The sequence below is a fragment of the Phaenicophaeus curvirostris genome, chromosome 29 (assembly GCF_032191515.1).
Source record: "Phaenicophaeus curvirostris isolate KB17595 chromosome 29, BPBGC_Pcur_1.0, whole genome shotgun sequence".
Classification (NCBI taxonomy): domain Eukaryota; kingdom Metazoa; phylum Chordata; class Aves; order Cuculiformes; family Cuculidae; genus Phaenicophaeus; species Phaenicophaeus curvirostris.
In genome coordinates this window covers 1325484-1353270 of record NC_091420.1, presented here as the reverse complement: position 1 = coordinate 1353270, position 27787 = coordinate 1325484, and the positions used below count along the sequence as shown (strand labels likewise).

Below are 27787 nucleotides of genomic sequence, written 5' to 3'. Positions count from 1 at the left end.
CCCTGTCGCCGCTGGACCCCGTGCCCCAGGCAGCAACGGTTACCGCACGATCCGCTCCGCTTCCATTTCCACAATGGGTTTTTCCTGCTTCCACTGCTTGAGTTTCCCTTAATTCATTTTGTTGAGGAGTCTTGGCCGCCCCGGGAAGACGCTGAGGCTTGGCCTTTGTTACCATTGAGGACCGAACCCTCTTTCCCGGGGGTGAAGCTCTGGCCTGGGAGCGCGGAGCCGTTCTGGGAGAGGGAGGCTGGTGTCCATCACATGATGCCGTTGGTGAGGTACTGGAAGCCATCGTAGAGCTTGGTGGTGATGGAGCGCATGCTGCCGTCCACCATCTGCTCGATGAGCAGCTGCAGCTGCTCCTCCGTCATGTTCATGTGGAACCGCTCCTTCAGGTTGCGGATGGTGGAGGAGCCGTGGAAACAGGGAAGCTGCGACCCTGCCAGGAAGGGAAACGGCAGGTTGGCACAGGGGGAGCGAGAGGAGTCGCAGCCCCAGTGCTTGGTGGCCTCCAAAAGCCGGGATGTTCCCGTTGCCACCTGCGCCGCGGCTGGTTGGCAGCACAGGGACCCCCCGGCTGTGGCTACACAGGACGCTGGCGCCTTTCCCCAGGGCTCAGGGCTGGGTCCAGCCCTGTTCGATGTCTTTATCAATGACCTGGATGAAGGCATCGATGCACCCTGAGCAAGTTTGCGGGTGACACTAAGCTGGGTGGAAGCTGGATCTGCTGGAGGGTCGGGAGGCTCCAAAGGGATCTGAACAGGCTGGATCCATGGGCTGAGACCAACGGCAGGAGGGTTAACGAGGCCAAATGCCGGGTCCTGCACTTGGGGCACAACAACCCTGAGCAGCTCCAGACTAGGAGAAGTCTGGCTGGAAAGTGCCTGGAGGAGAAGGACCTGGGGGGGTTGGTTGAACAGGAGCCAGCAGGGGCCCAGGGGGCCAAGAAGGCCAAGGGCATCTTGGCTTGGATCAGACCCGGCGTGGCCAGCAGGGCCAGGGAGGTTCTTCTCCCTCTGGCCTCGGCCCTGGGGAGACCGCTCCTCGAATCCTGGGGTCAGTTGTGGGTCCCTCCCCACAAGAAGGATGTTGAGGCTTTGGAGCGAGTGCAGAGAAGAGCAATGAAGCTGGGGAGGGGGCTGGAGAAGAAGAGGAGCGGCTGAGAGAGCTGGGGGGGTTTAGCCTGGAGAAGAGGAGGCTGAGGGGAGACCTCATTGCTCTCTGCAACTCCCTGAGAGGAGGTTGTGGAGAGGAGGGAGCTGGGCTCTTCTCCCAAGGGACAGGGGACAGGACGAGAGGGAATGGCCTCAAGCTCCACCAGGGGAGGGTCAGGATGGACAGCAGGAAAAAATATTTCATGGAAAGGGTCACTGGGCAGTGTCCGAGGCTGCCCAGGGAGGGGGTTGAGTCCCCTTCCCTGGAGGGGTTTAAGGGCCGGGTGGACGAGGTGCTGAGGGACGTGGGTTAGTGATTGATGGGAATGGTTGGACTCGATGATCCGGTGGGTCCTTTCCAACCTACTGATTCTATGATTCTATGATTTATGGATGGAGGGAACATCGGCCTCTTCCCTCAGGTGTGTTTGAGGCTTCTCGGGTGCTTGGCCCCTTCCATGGGCATCTTCCCACTCCCCTCCGGCTCCGTGGTGCAGCATGGATGCCCCTCACCTTGTGAGCTCTGCGAGGCCACGGAGGGTTGGGAGACGCTCCCTTTCTGCCACCCTGCTCTGGCCAAGCCGCTCTGAGCCATGTGGCGCTCACAGCTCCGACACGGCTCCCCTCAGCCTCACAGGGCTCAGTGTCCAGAGCCCCTTTTAGAACCCAACAGGGTTCTCGGTGCAAGAGCCTCTCTCAGTGCAAGGTTCCTCTAGGTTCTCCAGACCTTGGGAATTCTCCACGCACCGAGGGTCACAGAGCTGCTTCTGGGTGATGCTCTTTGCAGCCCGGACCCCAGCGTGGCACCCCGGGGGAAGGAGCTGGCTCCGGGGCCTCCGTCTCCCCTTACCTTGCTGCATGATCTCCACGATCTGCACGACTTTATCCATGTGCTTCCGGGCAGCGATGAGCCCCTGCAGCATCAGCATCTTGTAGTAGTTGAACATGTCCCCGTTCAGCCCGCCCATCACCTGGAAGGGAGAAGCCGTGTGGGCAGCAGGCACAGAAGCTTCAGGACAACAGCAAGCTCTGAGCAGAGGGACTGGCGGCAGGAGGGTGGGATATTATAATATTTTAGGGAATGTAACTTGTCTAAGTTAGGCCCCGCTGGCTGCCGAGGGCTTGGCTGTCTCACCCGACGCTGTGGGACCCCCCGAGCCCATCCCCTGCTCACGTACATCCACAAATTCCGTGGTGAGCTTGAAGGCTGATGTCTCAAAGCCAAGATTCCGGGGGGAGCTGGAGAGGATGAACCCGAAATCGATGTGGATTATGTGTCCGTCCGCATCCAGCAAGATGTTCCCGTTGTGCCTGCGGGGAGAGGGGAGGGTTCTCCATCCAACTCTGCGAGCGCGTGCGTGGCCCTGGGAGCCGCAGCACTCCCTGCTGCCAGGATTTCCCTGCTGTATCCAGGGAGGAAAAGCCAAATCCCAGCAGAAGAGATTCCTCTGGCATCGGGACCCACCTGTCCTTGACCTGCAGGAGGTAGCACACCAGGCAGTAACCAGCACAGCTCTGCACGAAGTTCCGCTGGGCTGTGAGGAAGGATTCCGTGTTGCAATTGCCGTGTTCCTGCAGGAAATAATCTAGCAGCGAAAGCAGGGATTGCTTCTTGATTTGGTGGATGGACACAGCATTCACCACCGGCTCAATCATGCCGCTGTCGGCAGAGATGACGAGGATTTTGTATGGCTTGATCCAGAGCGGGACACGCTCCTGTTCCCAGATGGACTGCGGGAGGGAGCAAGAGAATCCGTCAGGGCCCGGCGCAGCCCCCGTGGCTGCAGCCCCCGGCGCAGCCCCTGCTCCCGTCTCACCTGCAGCTGCTTGAGGACCTGGAAGGCGAGCAGCTCCTGCCGCAGGTCGTCCCCACACTTGACGATGACGGAGAGGAGGCGCCAGGAGGGCAGGTGGCCGTAGGGAGACCCTTCGCGGATCCTCCTGCAGGGAACGGGCACGGCCGAGCGTGAGGAAGGGGAGGGTGGGCAGCAAGACAGCCTGGAGGGCTCAGATCAGGGATTCAGGAGCAAGGGAAGCGGCCGGGCTCATCCCGATTGGGGCTGAAGCAGAGTGAGCTCCAGGGCCCGGGACTGCCAGAACCACACACCAGGCCCTCATCCAACCGTAGCCACAACCCGTCTCTGGGAACAGGGAAGGGAATTGATGCTCCCTGGTTCACCCAGGAGGGAAGGGTTCCACCAGACCATGGACAAGACCACCCCAAACCCAGCGGGCTTTGCCTTGCTCATGGAGAAATTTGGGGGCTGGAACAGGAATGAGTTTATTTCGGGCCAGGCTGAACTCGTCTGACGTCAGAGAGGCCTATAAATACGTGGCAAAGCCCCTCAGAGCTGAACCCAGGAGCAGCAAATCTGCCACGGATTTTCTCCCTCCTCCGGCACAGCCGCCACTCGCTGCTCTCTGCCTCCTCCGAGCCCACAGCCGGGGGACAAGCAGGGCCTCATGCCACGGCCACAGTTATTCCCTGGGCAAATCACAGAGCAAATTCCAGGACGTACAAGGTCCGTGCAAGGCCGAGAGCAGCCCTACCTGACTTTCTCCTGCCAGGGTTCTTTGAGGGCGACAGCGGACGGATCCTCAGGGTCCCTCCGGAAGGAGGTGGGGGTGTGCGCCAGCTGCTCCGAGAGCCGTCGCCTGTGGAAAACCCAGTGTTGAGGGAGAACGCAGCATCCCCACGCGCACCCACAGCCTCCTCGCTGCAAAGGGCTTTACAAAGCTCCCGGATTCACTCCAAATCCCACACCAACACCACATCCACAGCTTTGCTGGCGGGGAAGATGCCAGTGGCTGTGCAGGGGAAGCTGCAGCAGGCTGGAGCATCTCTTATTTAGAGCTCTCACAAACTTTGCTGCCCGGAGTTTGCATGGCCCCTCCTTATCCATGCAGATGTTTTTTCTCTGGGAATCCAGCAGGGAAACTTCGCACCCTGTCCTTTTTACACCTGAACTCATAACCCACGCCAGCAACACCCCTGCCTGAGCTGCTCCGGCCACGCCGGCCTCACCTGATGTCTCCAGCAGCGATGAACACAGGCTCACGGCTCTCCTGGCTGGTGATGCTGTCCACGGAGAACTGGGAGATGTTATCACAGCTGTTTGTGTGGATTTCTGGCAGCTGGGAGGGGAAAGGCACAAAAGCTGGGATGTAGCGGCCACCAAACGCGATTCCCAGGAGCTGGGATGGCACCGCTGCCTGGAAGGACCTTCCCATCCTGCGATGCTGCCGTGCCGGGCAGCACGTGCCGCGGCAGCAAGGGACAAACCCAGCCTCACCTCCACCTGCAGCTCCACGATGTCGTCCACAGACCAAGCCTCATCATCGTTGTCGTAGTTGGGGACGGTGGTGAAGCTGCTGGTCCTCTGCTCGTGCGTGATCCCGCACTCGGGGAGGTTCTCGGCCGAGCGCGTGCTCCGGATGCGGTTCTCGGGGATCCGAGCGGGCACATTCGCTGTGTCAAAATTGTCACATTCAAGCACTTCAACGTAGATTAAATAGGGAGCCTGGGGGGAGGAAACGCAAGCATTAGAAAGGCACGGGCACTGCAGGAGGCAGAACAATGCTCTCCCCTTTGACATCTCATCGCCTTTTGCTTTGGTGCGTGGTTTTAGGGGCAGAGTTGGGCTTTTCCAGATGTGGAGCAGCCCCTCAAGTCAAGGCTGGAACGCCTCGGACTCCAAAAGTGCACGTTTCAGGGACGGTTTCTCCACAGGGTGCGTCTCTCCCTCTCAGCTGCCTGTACTGATCATGGAATTAGACTGGTTTGGGTTGGAAGGGACTTCAAAGCCCATCCAGTCCCACCCCCTGCTGTGAGCTGGGACACCTCCCAGCGCAGTGGGGGCTCGAAGCCTCATCCAACCTGGCCTTGAACCCCTCCAGGGATGGAGGAGCCACTGCTGCTCTGGGCAAGAGAAGATCCCTCTCCCTACCAATTCCAGCTCTGGAAGCACTAACAGAACCCTCTGCACCCCGGGGCCGCAAGGACATACCCTGCTCCAATGCCCTGAGCACATTTATTTCGCTCAGCACCCAAACGGGGACTGCACCAAGGAGAAGAACCCGCCTTCCAAGGCGAAACCGCTCTCCAGCCACTCGTACCTTGTCCTTGGAGTTGAGGACGACTGCCTGGGTGTGGGGCACCCGCACCACGTGATGGTCGAAGCCGGCCGTCGGGAGCCAGGCGCGCGCCGGCAGCTTGTGGTTCAGCAGCGACAGCTCCGAGATGAGCCGCTGGGTCTTCTGCTCTTTGGTCGGCAGGGTGGCCAGGCGCTTCCCGATGGCGATCAGGGATTTGATGAACTCCCTCTCGGGGGCGAGTCTGACAGGCTGAAAAAGGGGTCGGAGAAGGAGAGAGCGTTACAAAGGCAGCGGGCTGATAAGACACTAGCGGTTTTGCAATCCGAGTCCACGGTCTAAAAACACTGGGATAATCTCCAGAGAGAGGATGTGGCTCTCCCCATCCCACCCTCTTCCCAACTCTCGGGTGATGCTCCCGTAACTGGAGAGCTGGGCTCATCATCCGGGCAGGAGCAAAGCACTTCTTCTCTCCTGCTGGGCTATCCAAGAAATCCTCAGCCCCGGAGGAGCCGACATCCCAACTGGAGCCCAGGTCGGGGGTAATCAGCCACGTTCCCCACCTCCGCGCTGGGTTTTTTGTTGTATCCTCATCCCGAAGCCTCGATTGTGGCTCAATCCAATCATTTTGCAAAAAATCAAAGCGGGATTTTGGGAAGCCCCCGCACCCCGTGGCATAAGGCGAGCTCTCCACTCGACTTTTCGAAGTGTTTAAATCAGAACAAACAACGATTGCAGCTGATTCGGCCATTCCAGATGCAGAATTAAACTTGCCAAGTGGTCACGGTACAATCATGCTGGAGATGCACATGCAAAAAGCTACGGAGCGTGAGAAAAGGAAGCAAAGGAAAACACCGGAGAGCCAGGAACGTCTGCACAGCAAAATAAAGGGATGGTAAAGAGAGGAAGGATCAGTCTGGTGGTTCCCTTCTGGGAAAGGTGGGGTGGGAAATCGTTCGTATCTGTAGTCCATGTCAAAAATCCTTCGAAAAACATCCCTCCTGTCCTCTCCTCCGCTCTCCTCCTCGCTTGTGCGGGCAGCAGAGGAGCCCTCGGGACAGGGGGAAGCTTTTGCACAGCTCCTACCAGGCAGAGAAGGGTGTTTAAAGCTTTTCCCCAGCTAATATCCTGTACCTGACGGGCTGGGAAGCACCTGGTCCCATCCAGCCCCTGCTCTGCCTCTGGCCCCCAGCCCACCCTGCGCCCCAGTGACTCCTTGGCCTCCAGGACCACTTTGCTCCATTGCATTTAATCCAATTTCTACCAAAAGCAGAATGATATTCCAAGGATGCTCCTACTGATGGCTCTTCCATGAGACCCCGGGGTCTTGAAGGCCCCAGCTCTCCAGCTGATCCAGGCTTGGCAGAGTTGATGTCACCAAACCAGCCCTGTTCCCCCTCACCCGCTCCGAGGTCTCCATCAGTTCCTTGGCTTGACAGAACGACTTAATGAGAGTCACCGGGTGGGAACTCAGGGTCGTGCCCAGGTGGGAAGGTGCCCACGAGCAGGAGGAGCCCATGAGCAAAGTCCTCCTGGTTCCAACCTCTTCCCAAGCATAGGCAGCTTTTAAACCCCTTCTTCTCCAGGGATCCCCAACTGTCTTCTGAGGCACCTTTTCTGTGTTCCACAGCGAGCAGGGTGAAGCCGTGCCAACCGTGGGAGCGCCCCATCACCTTCCTGACCCACCCTGCTCCTCCAACGTCCATGCTGTGGTTGCAAACCTTCAGGTCTTGACTCCTCCAGCCAGAAACACGTGGCCAGGAATGTCCTCCCCATCCTGTCCTGCTCTGGAGGCATCCAGCCCACCACGTGCTGCTCTGCTCTTCGCTTTTATAAGGGGCTCAGCATGGGGAGTTTTGCACCCTGTCACGGAGAAGCAGCTTTGGAGAAGAGCACTGGCTGAGGCAGAGCTGTCCCTGGCCAAGCTGCCAGAGGAAAACGCTGTCTCCATCCTGGCCGGAGGGTGCCTGGCACACAGACACTGCTCAGAGCTACGAGGACAGGAGACTCTTCCCATCTCCAGCTACCTGGAGGATCCTTCTGCCGCTCTGAGCCGACGCAAATATTTACCTTCTGCCCTTTCCTTCCTATGGCAGCAAAACATTTCCCTGGCAGCCCAGGAAAACAAAATAGTCCTGCTCTTAAACTGGGCAGGGCTTGTGCTTATGTTTGGCTCAGACCCACTCCAGCGTCCTTCTCTGTGCGAGGGTTCAAACCGCTTCCCAGGAGCGGGCAGGGTTGACGCTCAGATCTGTTCCCGGTTCCAGCACCACGAGAGGAGGGAGCTCCAGCTTCGGCTGGTGGTTTTGGAGCGGTGCCGGCAGCATCGGGAGGCAGGGAAGGGTCACAGCTGGTCCAGCTCTGCAAGGCCATCACACTTGGCCAAGGGTTAAGCAGCTCAAAACCCAGGAGGGTTCATCTCCAGGGGGGGTTATTCTTCCCAGCCTCAGCTGCCTTTCTGCTGCTCCCTCCTCTCACCCCAAGGTCTTGCCTCTCAAACCACCACAATTCCTCATTTCCGAGCTTTACACAGCAACACCACGGCTGCTCCAGATCCAAGCGGAGCTGGAAGCTGTTCAGCTCAGCCGCCTGCCACGAGGATTCCAGCATCGGTTCCGAAAACTGATACCCAGCGTGGTTTACAGACAACCTGATCCTTCAGCTCGGTGCAGATTCCTGCGCTGGGTTTAGAAACGCAGCAGGAACGCCTGGAGAGAACCTGGCTACTGGAATAACCATGAACAACTTGGGTCTGTAAAGCCACGAGGAAAAGAGCTCCTGGGCCCGGGGAGAGGAGCGGGTGAGACGCGTGGCACAGTGAAGGTGGAGGAGACGATGGCAACAACCATCCCACAGCCTGCGAGGACGCTCCTGACCACAGCTCGGTCGACACGGAGCCCCAAAAAGCCACACGGGGAGGAGGCGTCGCTGCCGCTGCTGCTTGACCAGGGAGGAAACAAACCAACTCACTGGGTGGCAAACTGGGACTCGGGGCCCGGTGTCCTGTCTCCCACCCAAACCCCAGCACCCGTGGCCACCCGAGCGTCCTGCTGTCCCCTGCACCTCTGGAAAGAGTGGGATTGGAGGAGGGTGATAAAAATGAGCAGAGAAGCCTGTGTCGGGGTGGACCTGGGGGTGAGAGCCTCACGCCCCGTGTCTGTGCGTGACCGTGACATCCATGTTCCTGCCTGTGCCGGGAGTAAAACGGATGGATGTGACCCCTCGGAAGGATGAGAGCTGGGAATGCATCAAATAACTCATTAGAAAGGCCAAGAAGCCCAGAGTTCCCCACACAAATCCCACTCTGGAGCTCCGGCTCCATAAGGCACCACGGCCCGGGATGTGGTTTTGATCATGGACTACACATCCAATGTGTGGGAGCCCACTGGGAATCCCAGACGGAGAGCACCTGCCCTGGGGCAGGCGAGCAACACAGAGGAGGGAGATGCTACTGAGTGGAACAAAATAGTAATGGAAAAAGCTCATTTTGAAAGAAAAACGCTCCATCAGGGAAACACTGGGGTTTGATTGAAAGACCAAAGTTGAACACACAGAGAGGGAAAACTGATGATTGGTGGGAAAAGCAAATTAAATCCCATCTGGCAGAGAACTTGGAAGTGAAATTCAAGGAAACAGCATTTCCTCTTTCGTCTGCGGCCGCCGCCGCACAAAGCTCAGTGACTCCTCGGCCCTGGCAGAGCAGCCAGGTCCCTCCCGGCCTCCACGGCTCTGGGTGCTGCCAGGGTTCCCCTCTCCCTCGCTGCCTGGTTTTGGGGGGCAAAGAGCACCCAGGGTCCTTCCTGGCCCCTTGATCTTTTTGCTTATTTTTTTTTTTTTAGCCAAGCCAGTGCAAGCGAATTTACCCAAAGCTTCTGTGTTTTAAACAAGCGAGGAAGGTTCGGATGAAGCTGGCACCGCGGTGGCAGCGCTGCTGGCTTTGTGGCGCGGCTGCTGGAGCCGCTGGGGACCAGGGTGGCTCCCAGAGCATCGGGGGGAGCTGGCGTTTGGGATTGGGGTGGCAGAGAGGAAATGCTGCTGTGGCAGGCGAGCAGGCAGCCGGGCACAGGAGCGAAACGGGGCACTTACGGGAGAGAATGACCTATCGAGACTTTCCGTACTGGAGGAGAGCTCCTGGGAAACGGAGGAGAAGGGGGTGGTGGCAGGTTTTGGGGGGGAGTTTGTTTAACAGGAGAGAGAAGGAGGGAGAAGGGGAGAAAAAGCAACAGTTTAGCTCCAGGTTCACAACCATCACGATTCAGTAAACGGTTTTGATTCCCCCACCCCAGTGCAATTCTGCTGCCTTTTACCCCTGGACAGAAAGTGGCGCCTCAACCAGCACAGAATCTTCCAAAGCAACACGGCAACATCTTCACGGATGTAAGCCGACGTCTTCTTCAGCTGAGGGACTCGTGGTGGCACCAAAGAGCAGATTCGAGTGCTAATGGCCCACAAAACCCCAGCAGATTTTCTCCATTTCCATCCCCTAACCAGCTGGGTAACCAAGATTTCAGTTCTGATTTCCCTGGCTCCAAGCAGCCACAGTGCCCGGAGCCGCAAGGACAGGGATGCTCCGGGTGATCCCCAAACCCAGCCTTTCTCCGTCAACAAATCCACTTCATTTCTCTCCCCCGGGGCTCTGCTTCAGACTCCAGTTTCCGCAGATGAAACGAACCCATGGAAATTTCCCTAAGGATTAAAAAATCCAATAATTAAGCTATTTCCAGGGTCAAGCTGATGAGGCAGCTCCTATTGGCCTCTGCAGGAGGCACTGCCTGCGTTTCCCAGCAGCCACTGGAAGCTGCTCTGTGCATCCCCCTCAACAGCTACTTCCACCTCCGGCCCCACATCCCACAATTCCTGCAGCGCGATGCTTCCAGCCCAGAAATCCATTACTTTTATGTAAAAAAACGACAATAATTGAGCTTTGCACCCCTGAGAACGGTGCGTAATTGGATATTAAAATCTGCTTCCCGAAAAGAAACAAACAAACAGCTCTGGTTTGGGGTTAATTACAGGGATTTGCTAATTCCACCAGGCTGAGTGTCACTGTGAGAAATTAACAGCATTAAAGTAATCGCTTCTGCCTGACCACACGAAAATCCTGATGGTGCTGGGACCCAGTGAGGCTCACCAGGAAAACCACCCAGCGCCAGGCATCAGACAGAGCCTGTTCCACTAAAGCTGAGCCAATTTGCAGCAACTGAGGGCAGGGGATTGAAATTCCTCTCGGATTTAGGAAGTCTCAAATCCCCGACTTCCAAGGTCACACACGACCTCTCCTTTGCTGTGCGCGGCCTCTGTGCTCTGATGGCTTCACACGTAGCTCCTGAGATGCTGTTAGGACTTCAGTCCTGCTGGAAACCTTGATTTTCTAACCAGGAAACTGTCCTGCTTGCAGAGCACAGCAGAGAATACCTGCAGCAGCCTCCCACGGAGCCGGGAACATCAGCAGGAACCAGCTCAGAGTAAATCCAGGGCTCCTGCTGCTGCATCCGAACTCTCCAGGCAAACCCACGGCTCAGTCTGGTAAAGCTTTGGTTTTCCTGAAGACAACCAACAGCGCTGGCGGTACCTAAGCTGAACCAGGCAGCTTCCAGGAGCCCAAGACCCACAGGAGGTGCCCGTATCAACAGGGACTCAGACACAACATGGGTTTGACCCTCACTCCGATGAGTCGGAGCCAGCTCAGGGCCTGGGAAGCTGAGTTCCTTCAAGGCTCAGCTCTAGATCTGTCACTAAACCCCTCCCGGGACGGAGCACGGCTGAGATCTCTCATCCTCCTCTCAGGGAAGGCTCCAGTATCTGCTGCGCCTCATTACCTGCTGCGCCTTGGTACCTGCTCACCACACGGGTGGGAGTGACAATACCTGCTGGCACCACTAGGCCTTGACCTGGAGAGCAGGAATAACAAATCTGGAAGGGGAATTAAGTGCATCCTACTTCGTTGCTTAGTGTCTAACCCTCTGGCATCATCTCAGCATCTCTGGACACGTCTGGAGCTGGTTCTTCCCCACTTGCCTGTAATTCCAGCCACACCACAGTGTGGGCGGCTTCCTCCCCGCCTTCCAAAGGCTGAAGAGCTGCCAGGACAGGAAAATCTAGGACCGAGCTTGGTCTGGACCCACTCATTTCACCCCAAGGACACTGCTGCAGGATGAGCCACTGCAGCCGCCTGAAGTCCCCATCATTCCTTATTTCCCGGGACGCAGCAGGACAGCCGGACCCGCTGCCAGTCCATGAAAAGGCATTTTGGGGCCTCAAACCAATATCTGATGATTTCTGAAAAGACCTAGCAAAGTTTGGGTTCCTCCAGACGCATCTGGCATCCCTCAAACCTTCCTCTCCCTGCAACAGCTTCCAGGCGCCCCGAAGCTCCCTGCAACACCTCGAGTGTCCCCTCGCGAGGGGCACAAACCTCTGCAAAGCCGGCAATTTGGCACTGCGTGAGGAAACTCAGCAGCATTTCGCTCCTCCGCGCTGTGGTCAACACTTCAGGAATTTCCTGCTGGACGAGACAAGGATCACAAGAGACTCATTTCCCTGGGAAACTGGGCTGGAAGGAGCAGGAAAAGGTGCCACATCCCAAGGGTGCCAGCTCCCAGCTTTGACCCCGTCACGGGTCTGCACCGCCCCGCAGTGATTTCCCACGGCAGCGCTGGCATGAGTTCTCTGGCGGCCCCGCTGCTCTCGTTGCAGCAGGGGAACGAGCTCGACCAGGTTGTGCAGCTTTGCCAGCACTGCCGGAGGTGCCGTTCCAGAGGGAAAAGGCCAACGCTTCCTGCACACCCCAGATCACAGAATCACAGAATCACTAGGTTGGAAAAGACCTTTGAGATCATCAACTCCAACAGTACCTGTCCACTAATAAAGCATCTCATCTCGCCACCTTTTAAACCCCTCCAGGGATGGGGACTCAACCTCCACCCTGGCAGCCGTTCCCGGGCTTGAGAACCCTTTCTGTGAAGAAGTTTTTCCTGATGTCCAATCTAAACTTCCCCTGGTGCAGCTTGAGGCCGTTCCCTCTCGTCCCATCACCTCTCACTTGGGAGAAGAGGCCAACACCCACCTCTCTGCGACCTCCTTTTAGGTGGTTCTGGAGAGCAAGAAGGTCTCCCCTCAGCCTCCTCTTCTCCAGGCTGAAATGGCAAGGGCAGGGCAGGGCTGTGGACTGAAAAGTAACAGACCAGGGATGGCCTTGTTGGACAGTGCTACAGACTAGGAGAAGTCTGGCTGGAAAGTGCCTGGAGGAGAAGGACCTGGGGGGGTTGGTTGAACAGGAGCCAGCAGGGGCCCAGGGGGCCAAGAAGGCCAAGGGCATCTTGGCTTGGATCAGACCCGGCGTGGCCAGCAGGGCCAGGGAGGTTCTTCTCCCTCTGGCCTCGGCCCTGGGGAGACCGCTCCTCGAATCCTGGGGTCAGTTGTGGGCCCCTCCCCACAAGAAGGACGTTGAGGCTCTGGAGCGAGTGCAGAGAAGAGCAACGAAGCTGGGGAGGGGGCTGGAGAAGAAGAGGAGCGGCTGAGAGAGCTGGGGGGGTTTAGCCTGGAGAAGAGGAGGCTGAGGGGAGACCTCATTGCTCTCTGCAACTCCCTGAGAGGAGGTTGTGGAGAGGAGGGAGCTGGGCTCTTCTCCCAAGGGACAGGGGACAGGACGAGAGGGAATGGCCTCAAGCTCCACCAGGGAGGTTCAGGCTGGACAGCAGGAAAAAATATTTCATGGAAAGGGTGATTGGGCAGTGTCCGAGGCTGCCCAGGGAGGGGGTTGAGTCCCCTTCCCTGGAGGGGTTTAAGGGCCGGGTGGACGAGGTGCTGAGGGACATGGGTTAGTGATTGATGGGAATGGTTGGACTCGATGATCCGGTGGGTCTCTTCCAACCTGGTGATTCTGTGATTCTATGAACCTTGATTAAAAAGCAGCTTTCAAATCCAGGTGTCACCTGCGAGCACCCAGGCTCCAATAAGCAAGCCCCTGCTGAAACGCAGATTTGCAGACAAACCCTTGCTCTGCTTCTCAATAGAACGCTGACGCTGCGGTTAAAAACCAAACCCCCAACACTGTGGGTAGTTCTCACGTTGCCCAAAAGCTTCACTCACCCTCCCCACCCATCCATGCGCGACAGCCCCGCATCAACTGCGAGGCGCTGGCATCTCCAGCTTCCCCTCCCGGCAGGCAGCCCAGATTCTTCACCGATTATCCAATTAGCAGTTGTCCAATTAAAATTGTTTCACTTGAACTCGTGGAACCATTTCAGCCAAACATTTCTGTTCGCACGGACACAAGACCACACATCGGATCATCGAATGGTTGGATTCCATGATCCAATGGGTCTTTTCCAACCTGGTGATTCTACGATTCTAAGAGTCTCTCTCCACCATCCCAGCTCTGGGCTGCGCTGGGTGCAGACCTGCAGTTGCAGCAATTCCCATTTAAGACAGACAGTTTCAGGCCAGTGGGTGAAAATAAATGAAAAGAAGGGGTTTTCCCTCCCTGCTCTGCCTGTTTTGAACTTTGATCTTGGCTCATGAATGCATCTGAGGGATGAATCACCCCCCTGCAGGCACTCGGTGTGATTTATTCTTCCCACCTTCAAAGGTTCAGGAGTTGAAACCCCAGTGGGAGGCAGACGGAGGCACCGGGAGCATCCCCTGCTTGATCCAGGTGCAGGCTCCAAGCTCCAAAGTCTAGTGCATCTGCCCTAACGTTGAAATTACTTAAACCCCACGACGGGCTGTCTCGGTCCCAGCTCCTCAGCACCCTCGGTGCTGCATCCTGCCACGCTGGCGGGGACGCTGGGGTCAGAGTGTGGCTCCTGGGGAGATAAAGGGCTAAGTGCTGGAGCCTGGCACAAGCCCCAGCCTGCCAGGAAAACCAGAGTGTGAGAGAGCTCAAAGCCATCCCAGCTTCACCTCTGAAAATGGTTTCCCAAAGCATCAGCCCTGAGAAATGTGAGGAGTGCGGCAGAGCAGCATCCCGGGCACGTTCATCGCTGCAAATGCTGGTTGAGCCAAACCCAGGGAGCACAGAGTCCCAGGATCCTCATCCATCCACGAGAGCGGTGGGGAACCACAGGGAAGGTGCTGCCCCTGCTCAGCACCAGCAAGGAGGAGCAGAGGTATTGGTGTTCACACGCTGCACAAGCAGCAAAACCCGTTGAGGCAGCAAATCCCCCCGATGCAGGCTCTAGCGAGGCCTCGCTGCGCCCTCACAACAAATCCTGCTGGGCATATGGATGAGCCATCCTTAAAAACCACCCGCTCCAAAGCCAGCAAGGCTCGAGGTCCATAGGACATGGGAGAAGGAAGGTGATCACACAGCACAATGACTTTCCCTGCTTCGAAGGAGGTTGTGGAGAGGAGGGTGCTGGCCTCTTCTCCCAAGTGACAGGGGACAGGACAAGAGGGAATGGCCTCAAGCTCTGCCAGGGGAGGTTTAGGCTGGACATTAGGAAAAAATTCTTCATAGAAAGGGTCATTGGGAACTGCAACAGGCTGCCCAGGGAGGGGGTTGAGTCCCCTTCCCTGGAGGGGTTTAAGGGCCGGGTGGACGAGGTGCTAAGGGGCATGGGTTAGTGTTTGATAGGAATGGTTGGACTCGATGATCCGGTGGGTCTCTTCCAACCTGGTTATTCTATGATTCTATGAATTCCACTTCTCACCCAGCTGGAATTCTGCCACGAATGGTTTCATAGAATCACAGAATCACAGAATCACCAGGTTGGAAAAGACCCACCAGATCATCGAGTCCAACCATTCTCATCAATCACTAACCCATATCCCTCAGCACCTCGTCCACCCGGCCCTTAAACCCCTCCAGGGAAGGGGACTCAACCCCCTCCCTGGGCAGCCTCGGACGCTGCCCAATCACCGTTTCTGGGAAATATTTTGTCCTGATGTCCATCCTGACCCTCCCCTGGTGGAGCTTGAGGCCATTCCCTCTCGTCCTGTCCCCTGGCCCTTGGGAGAAGAGCCCAGCTCCCTCCTCTCCACAACCTCCTCTCAGGGAGTTGTAGAGAGCAATGAGGTCTCCCCTCAGCCTCCTCTTCTCCAGGCTAAATCCCCCCAGCTCTCTCAGCTGCTCCTCATAAGGCCTGTTCTCCAACCCCCTCACCAGCTTTGTCGTTTCGCTGCAGTGTAAGGAGCTGCTCTGCCCTGGAGGAGGTTTGGCTTCCAGGTCCCTGTCTGCAGCTCTGTGAGCCCAATGCAAAGTCCCCATGGCAGCTCCCACCCCAGCGAGGTCCCCTCCTGGCCCCTGGTCCAACCCCACTGCCTTGCTGCCCAGTGCTCCTTCTCCCATTGCAGTGGACCCCGCAACCAGACAACTCAGACCGTCTCCTCCAGTGAAACACTGATCCCTGCTCCCCTGCCTTCCAGCATTTGGTTACAGCGAGCTCCCCGCTGGGGCTCAGGTTCCTCAGGTGGGAAATCCAATGCCGGGCAGCCTGGCACATTTAATCCACCCTTTGGATGTAAATGGCTCAGAGAACAGGAGCCCCTGGACCCCAGCAAAATGCAACCACCTCCTGGAAACCAGGGAGAGAGAGGATGAGTCCCTGCACTGGAGGGACGTGAGACAACAGGGGATCAGAGTTTGCAGCTTCTCCTTTGCAGCCCTTTGTATGAATTGAAAAGTAACACAAAAGACCTTTACACCATTCCGTTTTGTGGAACATCGTTATGGACATACTGCCTGGTGAGGATTTAACCCCACAACACAAACGACACCTGAATTAAAGCTTCTTTTGCCTGATAATGTGGTTTTTGTACAGCACAAAGGGACAACTGGAACATAAAAGACATCAGTGGGAAGAATTTTCCTCTAGGAACAAGGCACCGTGGCTGCTGGCGACCACGGGGCAAGGAGATTCACCCCAGAGTGACCAAAGACTTTGCTACGAGCCATCCCTCACTCAAACCCACACAGACTTTGTTTTCCTAAGGAGCATTAATGCCTGCTCTTGGGTCTGAGCTGGCTGCTCTGGGAATGGCAGGGATCCCACAACAGGAGGGGTCTGGGATGGCAGCGATCCCACAACAGGAGAGGTCTGGGAATGGCAGGGATCCCACAACAGGAGGGGTCTGGGAATGGCAGGGATCTGGGCACGCGCCGAGGGCCAGCAAGGATACAGGAACCATTAAGAGCCAGAAACTGGACCCATCCCTCTGGCACAGATCTCCGATCTACACCTGCCTGCCAAGGCACTGGGTGCCCAGCGCTCCAGCTCTTCCACCCTATGGCTCTTCCAGGGTTTATTCCATTCCTCCTGCTCTTCTAGAGCCTCCTGTCACAGACCAGAAAGAGCCAACTTCTCTGTCAATGCCGCTTCCTCCACCCTCTGCTCCTCTCCTCTGCTGGGACCGACCCCTGCACTCAGCGGGTTTGACCCAGCCAACAACTCATCCGTGTCCACACAGCTCTCCGTGCGCCGTGCACAGGGACACAGCGCTGGCACCACAGGGCAGCTCCAGAAATGTTGGATTTTACCTGGGTTGTACCCATTTTCTTTGGTTTTTTAAGACGGGAAAGAGCAACAGCCAAACACCAGCACTGCCGGCAGCGCTCGGGAAGGAGATTCCAGCATTGCAGCCTACCTTAATCTGAATAATCGCCTTCCCAGTTTGCATTTGGATTTTGCAATGTTCTACGGAGAGAGAAGCCGATGTTTCTCGAGGCATGGCAGAAACCGCTTCCCAACCCAGGGCTGGATGGTGTGGACCTGGCAGCAGAGACGGAGCATGCAGAGGGAATAATGTGATGCCCAGAGAAGCACACGGGAGAGGTTATTGCTGGAAAACTTCCAGTTTAAGGAAATTTGGGGAATAAGCTCAGTGCTGGCCCCAGTGCAATGTAACCCAGACATTCGCTGGGTTACTGGGCTGAGGGGAAACCAGCTTGTGCATTAAAGTTGTGAATTCCAGAATGTGCTGGCATTCACACCAGACCTGCCTGGCTCCAGGGATCGCTGCTCCCCAACAGGAGGCAATAACATCCAGCACTTAAAATCATACCACTCCAGTAAGTTGGCTGGGGATACTGGGAGGCCAGAGAAGTCCTTACGGTGCCTCCCGTATCCCTGTTGCCGAGCCCGTTTGAACAGCTCAGCCTCCGGAATAAAATCCATCCCAAACTTTGCTACGAGAACCCCTTTGCAACGCCGCTTTCATCCATCATTCATGGGAAGCTCCGGTTTCTGTTATCCAAGCTGCTGCAGCCAGCAGGAGCAGGAGAGGCCTTGGCACATCCTGCTCTCCAGCAGCTGGTTCTTTTCCACCGGGAAGAGATAGGAGACTCATTACCCATCTGTGAATCCTGCGGCCCCGATTTGTAGCGAGGCGTTTGCTGTGGGGAGCACGACAGGGTGGTTTGAGCTTGAAACCAGCCCAGGCGGCTGCTGCTTCGCACCTCCAAATCCTTCTTCAAGTCTGTATCCAAAAGAGCCTTCCCCAAGACTGGCACCAGGCAGGAAACCAGGAGGCCCCTTCCAATGATTTACAGCCCAGCGTGAAGCCGAGGGACAGGGGGAATCTCGGGCAAGGCAGGAAAGCCAAGAAACGCTCCATTATTATGAAACAGTCATGAGATCTCTGTGTCCAGACAGAGCTGCAGGGAAATCGGCTTCCAGGTCTCACCCGCATGAGACACAGGGATGATTCCCCATCGAGTCTGGCTGATTCAAAGCTGCTGAAGTTTTGCTGGGACCAGACCTTTAGCAGTGAGGTTTTGTGAGCCATTCCTGGACTGTGGAGCCATCCCAGCTGGAGAGGTGAACAACCTCCCCAAGGGAGCATTCCAGATCCTGGAATCTGGGCAGGGAAGCAAAACTGCTGGCTTTCCATGAGCACCACTTGGAAAATCCGCATTTGACACCCGCTCGCCCCTCCTCACTCAGCACCCTCGCACCTCTTGCCATCCCAGGCCGCTACGCACCCTGAAACCCACTGTCTTGACGCAGCAACATAGAAAATTCCCATTCCCAGCTCTTTTCCCTCCAGTCTCACGTCCCCACTGCACCAGACGCCGCTCCAAGCAGCGTTGCGGGCCGTGGATGACCTGCATTCCCTTTGGGAGGAGCACTCGCTTCTCAGTTCCCACTTCACCGGGCACGGGGGGTCTTGGAGCCCACACCAGTACGGCAGCTCAGCACCGAAGCCGCTTTGTGCCAACAACTTTTTGACACTTAAACATAAACATGTCAAATCCCACGGGAGCCCCGGGGTTTGGAGAACCGCACGTGCGCCCGGGTTCACCTCTTTCATCGTTGTTTGCTTTGGCATCAAACCACGTTCGCGCCCAGCCCTGGAAACTGGACGCGGTGCCTGCACGCAACCCGGCTCCTCCAGCTGGGGAAGCCCGGCTTCCCCCAGTTTGGAGCTATGGAAAGGAGGCAGAAATCCAAAGCTGAAAGAAATCCTGAGCTTGGCTCAGGACAACAGCCACAGACAAAGCCCCGTCTGCAGCTCCTGGTCCTGCGGCCAGTGGGGTGTGCGCTCTGGAAGCTCGTCCCGGTTGGGGCGCAGGCGTGGTGGAGCCGACGGGTTTGCCTGCTCCCGTCCTGCTCCCAGGGCCTTTCCTGCCTGCAGATAAACCTCATCCTTTCTAAATCTGAACAAGCTGGGACAAGAGAAAACCAGATTCCAGCAGCGATCGCAAGGTTGTGGATTGCAAAACAAAGACACCGGCCGGGTTGCCCAAATCACGTGGGAATTCAGGAGTGCAGGAAGCAACTCTGTCCTCCCGACTCACCTTTCTGCCTTACCTTGAAGTCACCTAATGTCCCTGCTTCCCTCAACACCAGGAAAACCACCCCTCCGGAGCCCCAGCACCCACCGGTGTCTGTCAGCTTCCATAGGGACACAGGAGTCAAAACTTCACAAATGTGCAGCAACTGGGATAAAATAAAAACTCTGCGGGAAAGGGGGAGCTACGAGATGGGAACGAACCGCACACGTACAGCCCTGGCGCATCCCTTCCTGAGCCTCGGAGAGCCCCAACATTACCTCTTCCTCGCTCTCGACTTTGGGATTGCTGGCTGTGCGCTTCAGATTGCTGCTCAGGCTGATGGTGACGGTGGCGTCCGACTTGGACCTCTGGTGAGTTCGTTTGGAAGGGGAGAGCCCCATGTCGGGCGCCGGGCTCAGCGACGGCAGCTCCCTCTTCTTGTGAGCTGGTTTCAACTCGTCCGAGAGGATGAGTTTCCGCAGCTTGGTCCCACGGGAGTGTCGCTGGGTGGAGATGTGCATGTCCGAGGAGTAGGCGCCCAGCAGCAGGGCGCACTGCAGCGAGAAGTTGATGCTCTGCCGGCAGCGATGCACGATGTAGGGCTTGATTGCGTCACCCACGTCCTCGTCCATGTGGATGTACATGTTGAGCAGCTGCGGCAGGTAAAAGTCCACATCTTCATTCCTAAAGTAGAACAACCTGTTCCCGATGTAAGCCTGCACGCCAGGCTCCTTTGAATTGTACAGGTATGAAATGGCCATGGAGATGTCAAAGAGTTTGGATTCAAAGAGCCGGAGGAGCCAGGACTGCTTGGCGGAGTTGTTCTTCTGCCGCTTGCGGGCGGTTTTCACTGTGTTGGCCGCAGTTTCGTCCTCCTCCTGGATCTTGGAGGCCGTGTCAGGTGGGTCGTCCAAGCACTTGATTTCACAGCCCTCCCCGATGTCTCCGTTGGCCAGATCTGCCGCAGTCCACGGGACGCGCTTGGCCTCGCTGCCATCGGCCGCCTTCGTTACGCTGTCAGAGGAGACACTGTGCATCAGCTTCACTTTCTCCAGGACCTCTTCACAGGCTTTCTTGGCCACCTCGGGGTCAATGACCGCCAGCTCCCCGACGCCTTCCGTGATGACACTGAGGGACGTCCCGCCATTCCCTTGGGGCGCTGAGCCGGGTGCTGGCTCCGAGTTTGTCCCACGGGCCGGGGCTGCCGCAGAGTCTCCCATGGCAGCAGCGGGGCTGCGCGCTTCAAAGCTGAAAGGAAAGCAAGAGAAAAAGAAGTCAGGGACAAAGCCTGCCAAGGAGACTTCAGCCCGAAGGTGGGAAAACGGGAATCCATCCTGGGAAACAGCTCGAGGGACACAGACGGCTGAGATGAGGTTTGGTGCAAACCCTTCTGGAAGGAGAAGGAAGGCGTCCCAAGCCAATGTGTCCAACAGCAGCCAGGCCAGTGCAATGCTGCATGGCTCCCAATGGGCTCTGAAGGTCTCCATCTGCTCCTTCTCCTCAGACTGGAAAGAGCCACGAGAACCTACCAGCCATTCCACAAAACATCCCTCTTACCTGTTACCATGACGATAAAAAACTGAGCAAGTCAAAAATGAGAGTGGGGAGAGAAGAACGAACCAGGTTGCTCTATGCCCTCTGCCCCAACGGGCTTCTAATGCTCAGGAGGAGAGGGCACAGACTGTTCCACTTTGTGCTAGGGAAGACGAGGTTTATCCCCACAAAATCATAGAATCACCAGGTTGGAAAAGACCCACTGGATCATCGAGTCCAACCCATGCTCAACTCTTGCTCAGTTCCCTCTGGGATGGAATCCCTGCTGGGTGATGGCGAGCTGAGAGCCAGGGCAAGAACTGAGCATCACAGCAAGGTCCCTGTTTCCCAAGTCCTGACACCAATTCCCAGATCGCAAACCCTTAATGCTTAATTACACTGTAAAAATAACATAAATGAGGGATCATGGAATCATAGAATCGTTTGGTTGGAAAAGACCTTTGAGATCAAGTCCAACTGTACCTGACTACCACTAAACCATCCCTGACATCTCCAGGGATGGGGACTCCCCTTTGCCAGTGCCCGAGAATCCTTTCCATGAAGGAATCCTTCCCAATATCCAATCTAACCCTTCCTGGCACAACTCGAGGCTCTTTCCTCTCATCGCATCGCTCGTCGCTTGGGAGCAGAGCCTGACCCCTGCCTGGCTCCAGCTTCCTTTCTGGGAGCTGCGCAGAGCGATGAGGTCTCCCCTCAGCCTCCCCTTCTCCAGACTAAGCAGCCCTAGGACCCTCATCACTCTCAGAATCTCTGGCTCTAGCCTCTTCAACAGTTTCAATTGAACAGAATTCCTGGTTTCCCATCCTGATGAAAAGAGCAGTGGGGCATCTCTAGACATCGGCAGGAAAACAGGCGGCTGGTGCTGAGCAAAATCACCCTCTAGGAATAAAAGCAGCAGCTCCATCCAGCCAAGCACCGTTCCTACAGCTCCGGCCACTTCCCTCGGATGCTCTCCAGCTCCAGCCTGGCAGCTCGTGACCAGCGGAAGGGCACAAGGCCTCTCAGAGGTTGAGCACTGCCAGGCGATCACCAATCCCCTCCTGCTTTTCACATCCAGCACAGTGGGGAAACACGATTGTCTTTGGAAAAGAGCATGGGACAATTTTCCGCTTGCCCTTTCCCCATCAATCCCAACCCCTGAAGGATCCTGCACCGAGATATTTCCCCACTAATTTAATGCCCTCGTTTTATCTGTTCATTTTCACAAGAAGCCACGGCTCCTGGCGCGGGAGGAAGAGAGAATAGAGGAAACCCCCAGCATTTCATTCCAAATATCCCAAGCGAGTTACTACGCAGCCGGTGCATCCCGACGCCAGCGCCGCTTCCCAGCAAGCTTTCCTCCTCCTGTTTCCAAAGCGCTTAAGCTCCTGCTCCACGGAGAACAGAGCCCGACCAAAGTTCAGCGAGCTGGCCGGCATGAATAGCATCTTTCACCCCTCCACACGGCAGCGAGGCACAACGCTCCCCTCTGTGCTCCCCTCTGTGCCCGCCGGCCCCTTCGGCACAAATCCCGCATGCCTCGCATACTTGTGGGCATCAGATCCCAAAGACCCTGCGAGCCGAAGGAAGGAGCTTTTCCTTCTCAGCCTGGCCCCAGAGGATCGGATTTTTAAACGAACACCACTGCGGTCAAGAGGGGATCCCTCAGCGAGGCGGGATGTGCAGAGGCACGGAGGGAGAGGAGCCGGGTCCAAGGAAGAGTCACACGGAACTCTGTGCCAGCCCTTCTGGGCTCTGTCAAGCGTTCCCATCAAGACAACTGGATTAAGAACCGATTCCATGCAGCGGGTGCGGAATTACCTGCAATCCCGGGCAGGTTGGTTGCCTGGAAAGCCTTTTCCAGCCATAACTCATTTATCAAGACGCAGGGAAAGGCAGGGACATCCCCTTGCCAGGCTGCAGAGGGAGGGAAAGAGCGCAGGAACCCGGTAAAGCTCCCTCCCTGTATCCACACAGGAAAAGCCTGGTGCAATCCGGGCCATTACACCCTCTCCACGGCCACACACGAGGCTGGATCTGACCTGACCTACTCACGCGAGGGATCCGGGTGACTCCGAGGCAGCCGGCTTGCGCGGTGCAGTCGATGCAGGCATGAGACGCTCCCGAACTCCTGCTCCTTTCGCCACCCTCGCCTGGGCCCCCGCGCCCCGGCTCTGCTCCGTGGAGGACGCGGCGGCCAGAGCTCGGAGCTCACAACTGCTGAGTGGGTTAAACTTGGATTAAGGAACTGCGCAAGATAAATCCACCCACGGACTCCAGGTTACCTCTGCGCTGCCGGCGTAGCTTGGAAATCCGTGCAGCGCCGGCTGGTTTAATTCCCATTATTTTGCTCCTCAGCCCCCTCAGCGCTTACACAGCCGCCCTTTTCCTTGCCATCTCGGCGATGGGGCTGCTCAGAGCCCACCAAGGCCAATCCCCTGCTCCGAGCGCTCCCTAAAAATCCCAGCGAGGGAATTCCCCCCTGCCTCCTGCACGCCTCCACGTTTTCCCATGGTTCACAGCACCATCGGTCAATCGTATCCCAACGCTCCGTACCTCTGGAGGCTCAGAGCTCCGCAGCTCCAACCCTCGGGTCTTGGCAGGGATGAAACCCCCACCAGCTCCACGGGATGAAGCAATCCCTTCTGGAAAACAGGCCGGGCTGAACCCAGGCAGCTCATCCTCCACCCACAACCATAACGGGCCAAGTTTCTCCCTGGCGGAGCAGCCCTGGAGTTGGTGATTAAATCAGGAATAAAGGGAAGCCCCGATGAGCACCCAAACTGCCGATGGAGCAGCGAGGGAACAGCCACGTGTCAGTGCAGCGACGTGGGAGCAGAGTCCCTTCGGGAAGGGACAAAAGCAGAGGGACATCGACAGGAACGGAGCTGTGGGTTTTCAGGAAAGAAAAGGGTGAACTCTCGCTCCTGCCTGACTTGAATAGGAAATATTTGCTCTGGCAAAGGACCACGAGCCGGGACGAAGCTCCATCGAGACATCTGGTCTCTATTACCCACTGTTATTTTTTGTTTTGCTCAGCACTGGCGGCCTTCAGCATCTCGCTGTGCCTCTGGGAAGGCCTCACGGGTTGGGATGTGGGCTGGAAACATCATCACAGCACTGGAGGCCAGAGAAGCACGCGCTCTCCGAGGCCCTCGCTGTACTAAGGGGAGAGGCCCAGCTTCCCTGAGAGGTTCCCCTGCTTCCCAGATCATCCCTCCAATCCGCTGCAAACACAGCAACTCCATGCAACTGGGGAAACTGAGGCACACAGGACGGTGCCAAACTCCGCTCACGCTGAGGGGAGGGCAAATAATTCCTCCTGGAGGGTGCTGTGTTCTCTTTCAAGTCCAAAATCCCCTTATAGGAGAGACTCGGCACCGCCACAGTGGTTCTCCTCACCTGGCTGGAGTGGATCCAAGCCCTGCACACTGCACAGCTCTCCCTCCGCTTCACGTAAATGAAACTCCAGGTTCCCAACATCCCCCACGGACAAACTCGGCGCATAACCCACCCTGCTGTACCAGGGCAAAGTGGGAAAGCAACAGAGATGGATTTTTAGGGAAAAGGGCAGCCAGATTCCCTGCAGCAGAGCCAGAGGGACCGCTGGACCATGGGCTCCTCCATTCAGCGCACCCACCCCGCGACGGAGCGGCCTCCGAGAGCCTTTCCTGGGACACGGACCAAGCGCAGGACAAGCTCGGTGCCTCAAGCAGCACCTCAAAGCCTGGAGATGCTGGGCCAGCAGATTCCTTACGGATCAGCAGGCTCTGAGCAATGCTCCACTGGAAGAAACAGCATCGGAAGAAACTCGCTCACAGCTTGGCTCTGCAAACCCATCCTGGTCCCTCGCGCAGCAGCAGGGCTCGCTAGCTCATCACCAGGATGGGACGCAGGATGCTTGGCTCCAGGTCAGCCTCACCGTGATGCTCTCACGGGAAGGACTCCACATCCCAGTAACGAGCTGTGTTCCACCAAGCCTGTGTTCCCAAAACAGTGAAAACCATACAATCACCGAATCCTAGAATCACCAGGTTGGAAGAGACCCACCGGATCACGGAGTCCAACCATTCCCATCAATCGCTAACCCATGTCCCTCAGCACCTCGGCCACCCGGCCCTTAAACCCCTCCAGGGAAGGGGACTCAACCCCCTCCCTGGGCAGCCTCGGACACTGCCCAATCACCCTTTCTGTGAAAATTTTTTTCCTGCTGTCCAGCCTGACCCTCCCCTGGTGGAGCTTGAGGCCATTCCCTCTCGTCCTGTCCCCTATCCCTTGGGAGAAGAGGCTCGCAGAGCGGAGCAACGACTCGTCCCCAAATCCGGAATAAACCAAGAGCCAAGGAATGCAGCAGGAGGATGCAAACCACATGGCACAGCGAGGAGCAGCTCCCGGCACTCCTTGGCCTCTCGTCTCTCTCCACTTTGCCTCTAACTCCCTGCTCCAAACACAGCAAACTGTTTATCATTTCCCCTCGTGGCATCGTTCCTAGGAAGCTTTTCCTCCTCCCAGGGATAGAGGCGCTGGGAAGAAGGGAAGCCGCAGCCTGCCAGCCCCGAAACACCCCGCCAGCGCTCCCTTCGTTCCTTCCTCCTCCGCAAACAGCACGGCCCCACGGGAAGGAGTCAAACCCAGAGATTTACTTACAAATTAACTTCCCCGTGTGAAAAAGAACCCCGCGATAATTGCAGAAGCACCGAAACCTCCCTCATCTGAGGGGCCTCCAGCCCCTGGAAGAGGTGGCTCCAGCTGCTCCAGGCATCACGTGGCGGGGAAGCACCTCACAAGCCCACCCCAAGGCAGCGTCACTCAAACACATCCAACATTTGGTGGCCTCTTCCCTCGTCCCCACCCCTGATAAGCACCGATTACAACCCCTGAACAAGACAGGACAAACCCTTCCAGCACCAGGAACCCGTTTCTGAGCACACCGAGCCCTCGAGCCTCCGCAGGGAGCTCCTTTCTCCCCATCATCCCACAGCACCGTGAGCCTGGATGTTCCCACGCTCCTGGCTGTAGGCAAATTCCCTGTTTCCAGGCGCTGTCGTCACCCCCAGCCACGTCTGAGCCCTTGGCCAAAGCGACTGTCCCGACGCGACAGAAACTGGAAGGAGGAAAGGCAGGAGCCCACGTCCCTGGGTCGGACTCCAAGTGCAGCTCTGCTGCTGATCCAAACGCAGACTCCGAACCGCGTGATGGCAAATCAGCTGTGAGTTAAAGAGTTAAGGACTGAAATCCCATTCGGATTCCGCAGCGAGAAGTTAGAAACTTTTAACTCCACTGAGCAGAGACAGCGGGTTCAGTCCAGGCCCAGGGTTGACACGGCAGGAGCAGAGCCCCCCGGGGCCACACCGAGACTGCTCAGAGCTCCCAGGATTTTTGTGCTGAAGTCCCCGACGGGTGTTCAAAACCTCCAAAGTGCCAACAAGCCCCTGTTGTTACAGCCAGCACTGAACACAGCACGACAGCACTGGGTAAAAGCACATTTCCCACCCAGTTCCTCCTCCAGGATTCACGTGGGTTAAAGGGAAGAGCAAGGCAGTGATTAATAATTATTATTACTACTTAGCAATCCTTTGCCTGAAGTCGCTATTGACTTGAAACAGAAGTTTTAGGGGGGAAGGCATAGAGGGATCAGCAGCCCGTGGTAAAGGTGCATAGAATTATAGAATCGTTAGGTTGGAAAAGACCTTTGAGATCATCAACTCCAGCTGTACGTGTCCACTACTAAATCATATCCCCAAGCACCTCATCTCCCCTGCTTTTAAACATCTCGAGGGATGGGGACTGAGCCACCTCCCCAGGGAGAACGGACGCAGGGACCGTTCAGGGGTGTCAAAGCCCAAGGAGAATGGAATCAGGGAGGCTCAGGGTGTCAAAGCCCAAGCAGAATGGAATCAGGGAGGGCTCAGGGGTGTCAAAGCCCAAGCAGAATGGAATCAGGGAGGGCTCAGGGGTGTCAAAGCCCAAGGAGAATGGAATCAGGGAGGCTCAGGGGTGTCAAAGCCCAAGCAGAATGGAATCAGGGGAGGCTCAGGGGTGTCAAAGCCCAAGCAGAATGGAATCAGGGAGGGCTCAGGGGTGTCAAAGCCCAAGCAGAATGGAATCAGGGAGGGCTCAGGGGTGTCAAAGCCCAAGCAGAATGGAATCAGGGAGGGCTCAGGGGTGTCAAAGCCCAGGAAGAACAGCTGCAGGGTCAGCTCCGGGGTGACAAAGCCCCCAAAGCCGCGGTGGCCCAGGTTCAAACCCTCCAGGGACCCCACTGCGCGGCCCGGTGCTGCTCCCCCGCCGCCCCCACCGGAGCCCGGCTGGGGCTCCCCCCGGGCGGTGCAGCGGGGCCCCGGGAAGGCAGCAGGCTCCCGGGAAGGCCCCGGCGGGGGTTCTGGCCGCATCGCGGCGGGGGAGGAGGCCGGGGACGGATCAGGACGAGCCGCCGTACCTGGTGCGATCGCCTCCCGCGCGGCCGCCGCTCCGGTCGGGGACGCCGCGGCTCCGGGCGGCTCATCGTGGGCAGCGGCTCCGGGGGGGGCTCCGGGACGAGCGGGCGGCTGCGGGAGGAGAGAGAGAGAGACAACGGGACGCGCTGACGAGGATTTCGCTGCGCTCCGAGGCCGAAGCGGCGGCTCCCGGGAAGGGGCCGGGCCGGGACCGCCCCAAGAGGCCGCCGAGCCCGCGGGGACGAGGCCGCCGGGCGCGGAGCGGGACCGGGGTGGAGGTGGGGGCCTCGGGGCCTCACCTGCGGGGCACCGGGCGGAGGCGGCGGGGGAGGCGCAGGCCCGGCCCGCGGCGCCGCCGGACGGGGCAGAGCGGACCCCGAGCGCGACAGCGCCCCCTGCGGGACCGGAGGAACCCGCGACAGCGCCCCCTGCGGGCCCGGAGGAGCCAGCGACACCGCCCCCTGCCGGCCCGGAGGAGCCCGAGACAGCGCCCCCTGCCGGCCCGGAGGAACCAGAGACACCGCCCCCTGCCGGCCCGGAGGAACCCAGACACCGCCCCCTGCCGGCCCGGAGGAACCCAGACACCGCCCCCTGCCGGCCCGGAGGAGCCCGAGACAGCGCCCCCTGCCGTCGCGGAGGAACCTGAGCGCGACAGCGCCCCCTGCCGGCCCGGAGGAACCCGAGACAGCGCAGGGGCAGCGGCCGCGGGGCGGGGCAAGAGGAGAGGGGCGGGGCAAGAGAAGGGGGCGTGGCCAGAGAAGAGAGGCGGGCGTGGTCATATGTGAGGGGCGTGGTCAGATAAGGGGGCGTGGCCAGAGGAGATGGAGTGGGGGTGTGGTCAAAGGGGCGGGGCCAGA

At 57.7% G+C, this 27787-nt stretch overlaps 1 protein-coding gene across 2 annotated transcripts; it reads right to left on the bottom strand.

Annotated features, from left to right (window-relative positions):
* Positions 1-43: 43 nt before the first annotated feature.
* PI4KB (phosphatidylinositol 4-kinase beta) lies at positions 44-27036 on the bottom strand. Of its 2 annotated transcripts, XM_069878613.1 has the most exons (12): positions 26933-27036; positions 19239-20208; positions 9333-9377; positions 5271-5498; positions 4448-4675; positions 4180-4289; positions 3705-3809; positions 2972-3095; positions 2620-2885; positions 2333-2465; positions 2005-2125; positions 44-439 (listed from the first exon to the last, which is right to left on the bottom strand). In XM_069878613.1, the coding sequence occupies exons 2-12, from the start codon at positions 20178-20180 to the stop codon at positions 258-260; spliced, it is 2484 nt and encodes an 827-aa protein (XP_069734714.1). In that variant the 5' UTR covers positions 20181-20208; positions 26933-27036; the 3' UTR covers positions 44-257. The 2 variants fall into 2 exon arrangements, with proteins under 2 accessions (XP_069734714.1, XP_069734715.1); XM_069878614.1 differs by lacking the exon at positions 9333-9377 and having other exon boundaries at positions 56-439.
* Between the last annotated feature and the right edge of the window lie 751 nt (positions 27037-27787).

Bases quoted from the DNA above. Each gene is read 5' to 3' on its own strand.
- PI4KB (XM_069878613.1), bottom strand. From the start codon at position 20,180: ATGGGAGACTCTGCGGCAGCCCCGGCCCGTGGGACAAACTCGGAGCCA. The intron at 3,810-4,179 runs GTGAGGCCGGCG...GGTTTTCCACAG, and splicing joins ATCGCTGCTGGAGACATCAG to GCGACGGCTCTCGGAGCAGC. The intron at 2,466-2,619 runs GTGGGTCCCGAT...CTCTCCCCGCAG, and splicing joins CTCCTGCAGGTCAAGGACAG to GCACAACGGGAACATCTTGC.